Here is a 14,791-nt window from a genome sequence, read left to right on the forward strand (position 1 = left end):
TTTTCCTGAGAATAAAATTTTTCTTGACACCTGAAGGTCTCTGACTGCCAAGAAACCAAAAAGAGTTGACATAAGAATCCAAGAAGGGGAAAATACTGGTGTGTTTGTTCAGTAAGAATCAATGACATCACACCCCAACTACACAATAGTATTTTCCATCCTCAGTCCTATAAAAGCCTGCTCCCATTCAGACCTCACTACCTTCTGCCACCATGAATGCACTCCTGGTCCTGGCCCTTGTGGGAGCTGCTGGTGAGTTTCAAGCTTTGTCCAACCTTCTCCAGTATCTTACTTTCAATGTTTGTTATTTCCCAGGCTGCAGTTTATACTTGTCTCCCTCTATGCACTCTCCACAACATCCTTTGTTGAATTCATGGCCTAGATTACTGAGGCAGAAAGGGAGGCAAAACTGAGGGTGCATAAAATTTACCAAGTGACATATTCCTTAGCAGCAACTGCACTGGGAATCCAACAACATAGTTCTTGATGAATTTCAGACAGAAGAATGGCAACTGACATGTAATCAGACCCTTTGGCGTGTGTTCTCAGGTCATTTCTTCTGTGCTTTTCCTGGAACTCTGAGTATTTCTGAGCCCACTAGAATCCACTCTCCTGCTCTGTAGTCCTTTCCCCTGGCAGATATTTAATCTGAGTGCTGACTACTGGGGACAGTGATTTCCCTGCTTTCTCTTAGTCATTCTGCTCAGATAGTAATACTAAAACAGTGGGAAGGTGATATGGTGCTGAGCAATCCACCCTCCAACAACCTGATGAATTGATTCTTTTGCTTCCTCTCTAGTTGCTTTCCCTTCTGAGACTCTAAAAGCCAAGATACAGGTGGCAAAAACAAATAATAGATGGAAAACTAAAACAGTACGTGGGCAAAGCTGACTTGTAATGGGATCCCACTGTTTGTGTTCTTAGGTAGTTCCTGTTAGTCCAGCCCTGATGCTCAGAAGAGATCTGGGGCTTTTGGGAACTCTCTATCTGTCCTACAGCTGCTGGTAGTGAGAAGCACTACAACCTATATTACCCATAAGACACAGTGATCTGAGTTTTCCTACACTAATTGTGCTCAGTAAAAATCCTAAGGGTTTAAGCTGCCGTAGAGCCAATGGCTTCACTATCTAGCACCCTGATACATTGGTTTATTCTCATTTCCTATCTCCATTCAAGTTGCTTTTCCTGTTGACGATGATGACAAGATTGTCGGAGGATACACTTGCCAGGAAAATTCTGTGCCCTACCAGGTGTCTCTGAACTCTGGGTACCACTTTTGTGGAGGTTCCCTCATCAATGACCAATGGGTGGTGTCTGCTGCTCACTGCTACAAGAGGTAAGCAATGGGCCCCTGGATGCAGAGCTCATGGCCTGAGACATGATTAGAACATAGTTTTGGGCAAGTGGGGAAGTTGTAAGGAAAAGCCATGAAGAAAAGAATTGCTGGCAGTTGCTAAGTATCATTAGCAAGAGTGAAATTTGATCCAGAATAGAAATCCTTTTACTTCCCCAAACAAACCCATGATATAGCAAGGATGATAGGCCATTAAACCCTGACAAATTGATCTGGTTATCATAGACACCAGTGATAAAGTCAATCAAGAAGTTTGTATTAGGACGACTAGCTAAAATGAATAATAACCTCTAAGTTTTCAGAAATCAAGCTAAATATTGGTTAAATCAATGCAGTCTGTACTGTGTATTCTCAGTCCTGAATATGTATCACAAAGATGACAAGTTTTCTTAAAACACTGAACCCAGGGCTAGGTTCTGGCTCAGTATTTCTGGATTTGGAAGCCAGAATGTAAGCTTCTCTCAGGGTCCTATGTCACACTGGTGTGGGTCCTGGCACAACTCTTCGGTCTCCACAGGATTAGGTTCTACATAGTAATAGTTTTTAACAAAGCAAGAAGTATTTGTCATAGTTCCTTCTCTAGTTAACAAAGACTCAGAGGGCGAAGTGTACATCAAATGTCACCTTGGAGCCATATTGGTGGATGTATCAGAGTCTGTAGTATGACAGGTTAAAAACCAGCCCAAACTGATCTCCTTTATATTATACCCTATATACCAAGAACCTCTGTAGATGAAAGATTCTGCCTAATCAGAAATTGTCCATCACTGAAGAGTTTCTCCTCTGAGCTACTCCTGTACATAAAGTTTGGAACCTGTGGTGTATTTGGGATAATGTGTTGAAACTCTCAACCATGTCTCTTCTTTCCAACAGCCGCATCCAAGTGAGACTGGGAGAGCACAACATCAATGTCCTTGAGGGCAATGAACAGTTTGTCACTGCTGCCAAAAGCATCAGGCACCCCAAGTTCAATTCGAAGACCCTGGACAATGACATCATGCTCATCAAGCTAGCTTCCCCTGTGACCCTCAATGCCAGAGTGGCCACTGTAGCTCTGCCCACCTCCTGTGCACCTGCTGGCACTCAGTGCCTCATCTCTGGCTGGGGCAATACCCTTAGCTTAGGTGGTAAGTATGACATTTACCTACTCCATCCTTTCCTCCCCATGTTTCCAAAACCAGACTTGTCTCTGGATTTGAACTATTTGCTTTTGCTTACCAAACTCGTTTGAACTACTAACTATAAGAAATATATCGTTGGTAACAAAGGACTAAAAAGTACCAAGAAGTTCACTTCCTGTAACCTAAAGATAACAAATATACACTGTGTTATTATACTGAAAACAGGATCAACAATGGTCATTTTATAGTTTGAGAAAGCTTTAATTCTTTGTTGGAATTTATATACTTAATGAATTCTCTGACAGTTAGCCATGGTGTTAAGGGATATATTGTTGTTCCCCAGGGTGCTCTAATACATATTTCTCCTTTGATCACTACCTTTTCTCAAAGTGAATAACCCAGACCTGCTCCAGTGCCTGGATGCCCCACTGCTGACTCAGGCTGCCTGTGAAGCCTCCTACCCTGGGAAAATCACCAACAACATGGTCTGTGCTGGCTTCCTTGAGGGAGGCAAGGATTCCTGCCAGGTGAGGGGCTCCCTTTGCATATGAAACCCTTCTCCTGGGAGAGAGATTTGAGAGTTCAAAGTTGTGAGACCACAAAGAATATGCAGTGGGACCAGGGAAAGTGCTCTCTACCCTGGATGCCCTTTCATCTCATTAGTAAGATTAGAGGATGTGTTTCAATGAAAAACATATGGAGTCAGAAGGTGACTAGAATAGGTCTTAAGGTAAGAGCAGATGTGACTTTTTTTCTTCACGCTGCTTCTTTAAACACTGTATTTCTCCATTGCAGGGTGACTCTGGTGGCCCTGTGGTCTGCAATGGACAACTTCAGGGCATCGTCTCCTGGGGCTATGGCTGTGCCCAGAAGAACCTCCCTGGTGTGTACACCAAGGTCTGCAACTATGTGGACTGGATTCAGGACACAATTGCTGCCAACTAGAGATCCCCAATCCCTCCTCAGTCCTTGTGTCAATAAAGTGCATTTTTCATCACTACCTGTTCCTCTGTCTGACCTTTTTAGTCACTTAGCTCTGGGAGGCAAGCTCTTATCTGAGGGCTTTGAGATCAGGCAGACATTCTCCACTAAAGTCATTCTGGACTCAAAGTGGGTCAAGAAACAATCATCAGCAACATCTGAGACACAACAATAATTTCAGTGGAACCATAGTAGGGAGTTTCTTTCATTTTACTTTTTCAAGAAAAGCCATGTCTAAATAGCTGAGCTAAAGATTTTTCTTCCTTAGTATATCTGGAGGACTTCAACATGTAAAGCATACATATGTTCTTCAGTAGACAAGACTACTGATTTCTTTAACTATGGCAGAAACTCTTTGTTCCCAGTGTAAAATTTAGCAATGCTTAGCCACCTTGCCTTCTGAGTTCCCTCCCTATATTCATTTGGGGAACTTTGATGTAAAGTCTTGCTCTGTAATCCTGGCAGGCCTTGAACTTGTGATTTTCTTTCTTCAGGTTGCTTAATGCTGGCTCTCTACCTGAAAATGTTCATGCCAATGCAGTTCTACTCCATCCTAAGAGTGGGTGTCCTACTTAGATAATGTCTCACTGGGTGTCCCCAGTTCCCACTTCTGTTTCTATAGAAGAAATAAGAGGTTCTGGATCTAAACCACTCACATCTCTGAGCAATCTGCCTCCTGTTTATCTCACACAATAATACTAATGTGCATGTACTGTCTTGAGAAATCCCTTAGACATGTTCACATTTAGTTAAGGTTCCCTTCTGTAGTGGTATTCCAGTGCCACAGCTAGAAAGCAAAGATTCAGAAAAGGTTGTTCATGAATGCTATCCCACACCTGGAAGGTGATATAAAAGTGGTTATGGTCAGAATTGCTTTGTCATTTACATGTCCACTAGGCTTCCACTCTTTTCCTACTGGGAGGTCTCAGATGAGGAAGAGGCTATCCTATTTGACCTTTTATATCTTTCCATCAATCCCTCACCAACATATACCCATGCCTACTTCCATGTACTTCCTGAGAGTGTCCCCCAGTCATGGTCTTCCATGAAGTCTGTCTGCTTATAGAGAGCTCTTGCTCATTGCATTCTTTCTGATTTAACACTTTCTGGTTTCTCACAATGTTCAAAGCACCACCAAAGGTTCTTCTTAGGGAATACAGGGCTCTATTTTGTCTTTCTCCTGTTTTCCTTTCTATGGCTGTAATAAAAGTCTATGATCAACAGTAACTTAGTGACTTACAATTGATGTTATATATGACACCATCATTCACACAAAGCAGCAGCCTACAGAGTGGGAAAATATTTTTCCCAGTTACACATCTGATATATCCAAAATATGTAATGAACTCAATAAACCTGATCTCAAGGAAACAAATATCCAATTAAAATTGGGGTACAGATCTAAACAGAGGATTCTCAAAAGAGTAAACTCAAATGGCTAAGAAACCCTTAAAGAAATGTTCAATAATCTTAGTGTAGGGCTGACAGGGAGGGGATTTGAACAGACTTGGGGAGTGATAGCATATTTAAATTTATACAGTGTTTTAAATAGTACAAATACAACAAAAATAAAACAAAAATTTATCAAATGATTACAAACCATAAACTAAAAAATTGATGAATGTTGGAGACCGACTCTGGACAGCTGTGTCTTGAACCTTGTGTTACCTGCCAGGATTTATCAAGCCTCGTGTAAATAAGAGGCTTTTAGTCTAACCTAGGAATGTAGGATTAAATAAACCTCTTTAAATCAGCTAGCTGCAGGGGCCTGGGACCAAAGCAACCTCCTGCTGACCCTCCTTAGGAATTTTCTTTGTCCTCTCCTCACTCCTGCTCCCCCTCCCTACCTGAAGCCCTGTTTATAAGCTCTAACACCCAGTCAATAAAGGAGGCCTTGACGCAACTCAGACTGCTTTGTCTTTCTTCACGTGCTTGGTCTCCTTTCCCTCTCGCCCCCCATTGATTCACAGGTGGTCCCTCCTTGAGACCCTCGAATAACCTGGCCTGCTGGACGGGTCAGATGAATAAATATCATGAAGTTTAATTCAGTGTTAGAGAATAATAATATATTATTCACAGGACAAATGGATGGAACTTGAAATTTTCATGTGAGTGAAAGAAGTAAGTCTCAAACCCTCAAATATTACATTGCTCAGTCATAATATGAACATATACATGAAAGTAGAATGGAGATGATTGGGAAGAAAAACGGTTCAAGGGATTTTGTGAGAATGTCAATGACTGTAACAGGGAGGATCGACATGAGGAGTGGACAATGACATACACGCTTCAAAATGTCACAGTAAAACCCACAATATGGCACACTTATTGTAAAGTTTCAGTGGGGAAAAGGAAAGGAAATGCGGTAAGGTGATGGAAACCAGGGTTCCGTAGAAGTAGCCAGGCTTCTACACCAGCTAAATCAAAGTATCAACAGAGTAGTTAACCCCTCCGTGATGCATGGCAGGGAGGCACCACAAAGACACCACCTTTGTTTGACCTCCTATCCAGATGTCCTGGACATTAGAGTCATGCATGATTTTTGTCTCCATAATCATCCAATTTAGTGATTTCTCAACACTGCTTTCCACATATGGCATTGGCTTCCTCCCTGGTCTACTCTGCTACTCTGGTACTTTCACTGTGTTCTGGGGAGTTCAGTCAGTTTCATAGTCCCTAGGTTGATTTTCTTTCATAATTTCTAACCTTTTGTGAAATTTCTTAGTATGGATTTGAATTGTCTTTTCATCATTCAGTTAATTTAATCCACTTATGGTCAATAGTAATATCTTTAAAGATGAATTTATTTATTCATTCATTTATTTATTATGTGTACAGTGTTCTGTCTGCATGTTTGCCTACCTGCCAGAAGAGGGCACCAGATCTCATAATAGATGGTTGTGAGCCACCCTGTAGCTGCTGGGAATTGAACTCAGGACCTGTGGAAAAGCAGTCAGTGCTCTTAACCTCTGAGTCATCTCACCAACCAGATCACTAATAATTTTTATATGAACATTTTTCATTCATTTTATTTTGATCACACGTTTTCTCTAACATACATACCATTTCCACCTTCTCTCCCAACTATATTCATTCTCTACTCAAAAACATAAAACAAAAAGATAAAAGTTAAAACAAACAAACTAAAATGAGAAAACCACTAGGGAAAAAATAACAAAACATAAAAAGTGCAAGAAAAGCATGGTGTCCATTTTGTGTGGTCTGTGTAGTTGGTATACTCAGTGACACTTCACTGGGGAAAACTGATTTTTCTCTTTCCCAGCTGGCATAACTTGCAAAGAGTTTCTTATGTAGGGGTCAGACGCATGTCCACTTGCCCCTGTTTGTGCTTTGGACTTTGGCAGGTCTGGTGGGTGCTGTCACAGTTCCTGTGAGTTCAAATGTGCATTAGTGCTGGTGCATCTCTAGGATGCTCTTTCCTTGGAGAAATCTACCACCTCTGACTCTTAAGATCCTTCTGGCTCTTCGTCCATGTAGATCTCTGAACCTTGAGAGGAAAGTTTGATGAAGATATCCTGTTTGGGGCTGGCTTCCCAAAAAATGTCTCATTCTCTACATGTTGTCCAGTTTTGGGTACCTGTGTCAATAATGCAAGAAGAAGTTCCTCTGATGAGTGATGCTCCGCTCCATGGGTATGAAAAGATGTCACAGGGAGTCATTTTTATTGCTATGTTCCTTTAGCTGAATTCTATTAGTAGGTTTTCCCCCCCCCACCAGTCCATTGACTATCTAGTTTCAGTTTCTAGTTCACTTTGGCAGTGCCAGTTATGAGTTCATCATAATGGAATGAGCATTAAATCTAATCAAACTGTGCCTGGTTACACCTATATAATTTGTGCTCTTTTTCAACTCAGAGGTTTCTTATTCTTATTAGAAGCATCCTTATTTATATAAAATGGTAAAAATTCAAGCCAAGTAGTGTGCTGAGAGTACGTGAGAGCAGGGAATATGACCGAAGAACTGAGGTAGGCTCTGGAAGGGGAGAGCTGGGGGAACAGAGATTCTACTACCCAGTTTCAGTGCTTTAAATACTGCTCAGAAGTAATAACACTGTGGATGCAGGACTCTATGGAAATGAGTAAGGACATAAGCCCAAAACTCTCAGTGCTTCCTGGCAAAGCATCTATGGGAACACAGAAAAAATGGATCTTGGAGGTGTTACTGTCTCCAGTAATCCACATATGAAAGAACTAACCCTTGCTTTAGAGGATGAGACCAGAAATTGCATAATCTACATAGCCTCATTTTCCTGCTGTTCAATCTATCCATTTTCCTTAGAACCTCATATATGACTACCTAATGTGGTTATATTCTATACTGACTATGTACCAAATTGTTCCTGAGTTAGAAACAAATGATTTATATGCTTATTTTGAAATCCTCCAAAAGGTTCAATATCAATAATTGGGCACCTTCTCAAGATCGTACTGCCTATAGCCCTTTGTAATATGACAGTGGTAAAAATCATCTTATTAATTGCTGATTAATTACAAAAGTCACAGTTGTATCAAAAATCAATACCAGCAAAGACATAGTAAACACACACACACACACACACACACACACACACACACACACACACACACCTGTAGTGGTATTTGCAAGATGAGATTGATCAGTTACTAATAGTTAATGTGCTAGAAGCCTCAGAATTTCATAAGAAATACCATGTAAATTCTAAAGGTTTGAAGAAGGATTTCTCCATCACTTGGCAACAGGCTAAGGATATTGTGAAAAAATGTCCTACTTGTTCCATTACCTGCAGGGAGCAATCCAAAAGGTATACAAAGAAATGAAATTTGGCAGATAGATGTGTTTCATTTTGCAGAATTTGGAAGATTAAAATATGTACATCATACCATTGACACCCATTCAGGATTTCAATGGGCAACCTCTATGAGTTCTGAAAAGGCTGATTCTGTGATTACACACCTATTAGAAGTTATGGCCATCATGGGAATACCTGTACAAATTAAGATAGACAATGCCTCAGCATTTGTCTCCAATAAAATGAGATGATCCTTTGCTTATTACAATATAAAGGACGTTACAGGTATACCACACAATCCCACAGGCCAAGCAGTCATAGAAAGATCCAATCAAACGTTAAAGGGTATGCTAAATAAACAGCAACAGGTAACAATGACTCCTCGAAATAGACTGCATAGTGCTTTATTATCCTTGAATTTTCTCAATGCTGATGAGAAAGGAACAACAGCTGCGGAGAGACATTGGATGACAGACAAAACTCCTGAGCTAAACCAACCAGTTTATTTCAAGGATGTACTGACCTCAGAATGGAAACCTGGATATGTTCTATGTTGGGGAAGGGGTTTTGCCTTTTTCTGCAGGAGAAGAAAAGCTATAGATACCAACAAAATTAATACAAATTCGATTCAAAGAGGAAAAACCCCTTGATGAAGAGAAGTAAAAGATCATCCACCAATGTGACATCCCTACAAGTTGTAAGAAAAATTTAACAATCAAAGGTTGGGGTAGGGTTCTGTTTTTGTCTTTCCAGGATAATGCAAATACCCATTGTCCAAAAATCATAAGGCCTTGGATATCTGGATGTTTGCAGCAGAAAGAAAGAATCTATTGGTGCCAATTTACACATGGTAAAATCTCACTGTCTAACATCTATCTCTCTATCAATCTAGTAAAGTTGTGGTTCCAACTCAATTATAAGCCAGGCTGGCTTTGGAGATGGAATTGGCTCACTCCTTCTCTAAACCCAAGCATATTGCTAAAAGAAAAGTTTGAGAGATTCTTCAGTCCCGTATCAGAAGAGCCCTCTAGTGTGGGACAGAAGGAAACCAATAAAAAGGAACCATTGCCTTCTAAATTCTAATTCTCTTCATGCTTACTCTTGACTTCTCAGAATCCTTTCTTACATGCTATGTCCTCTTTAAATCCAAACCTTCCCTTTTTGATAACAAATAAATTTTTCCAATAGCAATCTCGGAAGTCTCCAGAAGGAAGATGGGGCCCCAACAACAACAACTCTACCCAATCCAGAATGATGCCATAGTAATCATCATCATATTACACTTCTTGTCAGAATTTCAGACAATCTTACCCATTACTCTAAGACTTGCTGCAGAACCTACAGTTAGTCTAACTGAGATTTAACTATCTGAGCTCTGAGCGTTCTCACAGTACCCAACAGAGATAAATCACCCCCTAAACAGCAGGAAGTAATTCTAAGAAAACGACGCCCCTTCTCCCTTAGGTTTCATATTTTTCAGGGTTATGGATGATAGTTATAGGGTTGGGGTGGAAGAAAATATTAAAGTCAGTATTCTCCCTTAAAAAAAAAGGAAAAAGAAGAAATGGAATGGATAGGTATAAGATATTATGGTAGATCATTATATATACTAGTAAACAAATTTAGTAAAATAGCAACCTTAGATAATTTGCACTGTAACTTATACTGTTATGGATTCTTATATGTTGATACAAATGTAAACTATTTTTATATTCCTGTTTAAGATAATTTGTATATTGATACAAATACAGAACTATATTTGTTATAATATACATATATTTCTACTCTTGTTTGAAATATTTTTATATTGATACAAATGAAAATTTTATCTGTCATACTTTCTTGTATGCTCTACTTCTGTTTAGGATATTCAGTATATTGATATATATTTAAGATTATTGTCATATTACATATATATTCCTACCTCTGTTATAAATATCTTGTGTATTGTCACAATTTTGAAGTCATTGTTCTTCACCATACATTTGCTTATAGACTGTTTACCTTGTTTACGTGAAGCCTTAGTCCTTAGGTTATTTCGGCAGATAAGAATTACAGATTTATAGTCACCTATGCCTGTCATCTCTATAGTTACATTAGTTAGGTTTTCCAGGTTAACAGCTACATAGGTCAGATGGACAGGTAATCTTCAAACACTTCATAGACCTAGAGAATATGGCATTTAAATAACTTAGAATTCTGTTGACATGAGACACAACTGCTACTGGCTGCACCAATTTGATCCCAGGAGAATGTTGGGCTTCTAAGACATTTCCATTTGGAAGTTTGTCTTCTTGGCACAAAATGGCCTACTGGGCAAAGAACTGCCCTTGCCTTGACGGCTGACAGTACGAATGCAATGCTGTCCTTTCTGGACAAGTGGGACACAAGGAAAGCAACCACTGTACTCTGCCAAGACAGGGTAAGATGGTCTTTCAGAATTCCTGCTTCTGAAAATGGTCTGTCAGATACTCTAGGCCTGTAGCCAATTTGAATGCACCAACAATGCTGAGAAACATTAGGTGACTGTCCAGGCTGCCAGCTGTCTTGGTCTACTCTTGCAAGATTCCCCAAAGTTGCTTGCATCCATCTACCATTTCTCAGGTACCATTATGTTACTTCTCAGGTCTTTGATGTGGTTGAAGACTAGGTAGTTGTAATTTGTTCAGTTATTATAAAAGATAAGTTAGATATAAAACCTTAAATTCACAAATATAAGATAGATAGGACATCTTCTTTAATATTGTAACTGTAATTCTTGCTTGATAACTGTTTTGTTATATGTGATTTTACCATGTTAAAGTTAAAGCCCTCCTTTTTTAAAAAAAAGAAGAAAATGGGAAGTGCTGTGGATATCGCTCTATATAAATAAAACACTGATGGCCAGTGACCAGACAGGAAGTATAGGCGGGACAAGGAGAGAGGAGAATTGGGGAAACAGGAAGAAGGAGAGGGAGACACTGTAGCCACCGCCAGGACAAGCAGCACGTAAAGACGCCGATAAGCCACAAGCGACGTGGCAAGGTATAGATTTATGAAAATGGGTTAATTTAAGATATAAGAACAGTTAGCAAGAAGCCTGCCATGGCCATACAATTTATAAGTAATATAAGTGTCTGATTGATTATTTTATAAGTGGATTGTGGGACTGCGGGGATTGGTGGAACCTGGAGAGAAGCTCTCCAGCAACAAAGTACGGCCTACTTTGGGCCATATAGCCCAAGGTCATGGGAGGACCAAATACCATTACAGACATAAACCCTGGAATTAAGTATTAAAGACAACACAGGTTTTTTTTTTTTTTTGTGTGTGTGTGTGTGTGTGTGTGTTTATAAATGTTGGTATTTTATTGCCAAAGTAATCCGTTTACTCCAGGATTACCTGTTAATAATCATTGATGTCCTCACATATTAGTCAGGTTCTCTAATGGAACAGACCTGATACAGTGAATATATACATATTAAAAAAGGGGATTTACTAGAATGGGATACAGCTATGGTCTAGGTAGTACATTAATGCCTGTCTCAAGTCAGATAGGCAAAGACTCCTCTGGTATTCCCTTGTGAGAACTGCTATCTCAGCACCTGCAATGTACATAATATCCAAGAGAGTACTTAGATTGCTACTGGTTTTGAGTTTGTGACTACAGGTTTACTTAGAGTTTCTATTGCTGCAATAAAGCACCATGATCAAGAAGCAATCTGGAGAGGAAAGACATTACTTGGCTAATACTTCTCTTTCACTGTTTATTCTTAAGAGGTCAGAGCAGGAGATAAAGCACTGAAGGAATTTGGAGCATGAGGAGATGCAGAGGCCATGGGGAGGTGCTGCTTACTGGCTTGTTCCTCCTGGCTTGCTTGGCCTGCTTTTCTATAGACCCTGGAACTGCCAGCAGAGGGATGATATTATTCACAATGGACTAGATCCTGCCCCATCAATCGCCAATGAAGAAAATGCCTTACAGGCTTGCCTATGACCTGATCTTATGGAGGCATTATTCTTAATTGAGGTTCCCTCTCTCAGATGACTTTAGTTTGTGTCATGTTGACATAAAACTGTCCAACAAAACTCTCATGAAATAGGTTTTAATACCAGTGAAGCAATGCTTCAGGATGTTATAGGATATGCAAACGTGACAATGAGTTAGAGCAATCAGGAAAAGAGTAAAATCTTCCTTCTTCCTTGTCTTTTTAAGTGGGATGTCACTACAAGGTGTGAGCCAGACCTAAAGTGGACTTTCCCATCTATACAATAAGGAAAAGTTCTCAATGGCATACAAAGCTGCATGGGTATGGATTTGGTCAACAACTCATGAAGTCAAGTTGACATCCATGACTAGGCATCAGTACCCATCTGTAGTGAGTAGTGATAGACATGTGAACTATTTTGTTTACTCTCTGTTACCTGTTTGTGTCTTTGCGTTCTTTTGTAGTCCTGCCAAATGTTCCCTGGACTCCTGCATCGCTGCTCTCCTTCAAGCTCTGGAATACAGACACCCATTTGCTAACCAGGCTGGTGTTTCTATTTGTGCCATTGCAGAATTGCCAGTTTCACCATCTGCCTTAGAAATTACAATCAGTTCTCGATCTTGTAAAACATAGAGAGTTCTCATTTAGCTTTAGATATTGAATAAAACTTCTGAATAAAAAAATCCCTGAATGACCTAGGGCATGAAAATAGCATGTTGTGCCTGCATTCAAGGTGAGAGACCACAAATGGAATAGAAAGAAACTACCTGAAATATCTCATTGGTGATTACCAATGAGCAGCCTTGAGATCATAGTTAAGGACTAAGATTTCATCTTCAGAGGGGAGGCACAAAGGATTTCTTCACTATACAGAGTAGAGTAATATTTGGTGTCATATTCAGGAAGCAAATTTCATTGGATAAAATAAGAGTCTAACATGAAAGAAATAGTAGGGAAGAGAAATATAATGGAGTAAAGAGTTGAGATTAAAGAGGAATATATCCTTGAAATACAAAGTGGGAGTATAGAGTATAAAGCATACAAGAAATAAGGAAGTGTGACTAAAGTGATCTGATAAAATTAGAGAGTAGTTTAAATATGAAAACAATCATGTCAAATCTAGAAATTTCCAACTTTCCTTCTACAGACACCACACAGAAACTCCACTCCAAAGGAATATGTCATGGGTAATCTGGACTTCTCACTCCAAGTACAAAAACAGCCCTGTCCTTGGATGGTCCCTTTTACTGTGTGGCAAAAACAGTGTACTAATAGGGAAACTTAAAATTTTGTGTTCGTGTTCTTGGAGGAAGTGAAATGCCAACATAAAATGAGTGTGCAATTTGTTCCATTGGGAACCCGATTTGATTTCATTGTCAGCAGACTATTTAGCTGCCACCTGCAGCTGGTCTCACATGCTCGAACACTTTCCATATCTTCCTATGGCCTTGGAGCAGCATGTCAGTTTTAGATTATTTCTCAGGTGAAAAAGAATCATTCCAAATCAATCCTTTCAGAATACATCATACAACATGATTGAGAATATTAAAGTATGTGAATAGTTTGAAACACTTGACAAACATGGCAATATGACAGTCCTTCCACTTAGGAATGACCCAGGAGAAATGAATGAGAAAAAAGGATGCAGAGATGACAACTCTGAGTGGCTGTTTGGGGGTTTGAATCTCATCCAGGCCTGCCAGTAATAGGACCACAACATATGCTATGAAGCCCTTGTTGGCATTTCCTCAAATTTCTTCTGATTTCCAATTCCTCCACCTCTAGTCAGTTTTCTCCCTCTAACCCAATTGTTAGAGTTATAGTTAAGTTTCTCCTATATTACTGTGTAACTCCAGAAACATCACTAGTTTTCAGAGAACTCAAACCTGATCTCACCTCCAACATATATTTCATATATCTGGCGACAGTGGAGAGAAAAGCATCTAATAGAAAGGACCCTCTATTGGGTTTTATAAATAGGGATCTTACACCTATCAGAATGTCTAAGGCCAAAAACACTGAGGGCAGCTTATGTTGGAGAGGATGTGGAGTAATGGGATCATTCCTCTAGTGCTGGTGGGAATGCAAAGTTGTACAGCTACTTTGGAAATCAGTATGACGACTTCTCAGAATATTGGGACTCAATCTACCTGAAGACCCAGCTATATATACCACTTTTGCCCATATACTCATGGGATGCTCAATAATACCACAAGGACAATTGCTCAACTATGTTCATAGAAGCATCATTTGTAATAGCCAGAACCTGGAACCAACCTAGATGCCACTCTGCTGAAGAATGGATGAAGAAAATGTGGTACATTTACACAATAGAGTGCTACTCAGCTGTAAAAATCCAATGAGATCATGAAATTTAAAGACAAATTTTTGCAAACCTGAGTGAGATAAAACAGACTCAGAAAGACAAACATAGTATGTACTTACTCCTAAGTTGATTTTGGATATAAAGCCAAGGATAACCAGACTATAACCCACAGCTCCAGAAAAGCTAAGTAACAAGGACTCTAAGAGGGATCCATGGGAAAGAGAAAGAGATGAGATATTCTGAGTAAACTGG

General features: G+C 39.7%; 1 protein-coding gene across 1 annotated transcript; it reads left to right on the forward strand.

Annotated features, from left to right (window-relative positions):
* Nucleotides 1-212: 212 nt before the first annotated feature.
* LOC121828180 (trypsin-5-like) lies at nucleotides 213-3,420 on the forward strand. The gene is made up of 5 exons (XM_076566050.1): nucleotides 213-252; nucleotides 1,177-1,336; nucleotides 2,228-2,481; nucleotides 2,866-3,002; nucleotides 3,271-3,420. Exons 1-5 carry the CDS (start codon nucleotides 213-215, stop codon nucleotides 3,418-3,420), a joined length of 741 nt encoding a protein of 246 aa, XP_076422165.1.
* The last annotated feature ends 11,371 nt before the right edge of the window (nucleotides 3,421-14,791 follow it).

The sequence above is a fragment of the Peromyscus maniculatus genome, chromosome 3 (genome assembly GCF_049852395.1).
Source record: "Peromyscus maniculatus bairdii isolate BWxNUB_F1_BW_parent chromosome 3, HU_Pman_BW_mat_3.1, whole genome shotgun sequence".
Taxonomy (NCBI): Eukaryota; Metazoa; Chordata; class Mammalia; order Rodentia; family Cricetidae; genus Peromyscus; species Peromyscus maniculatus.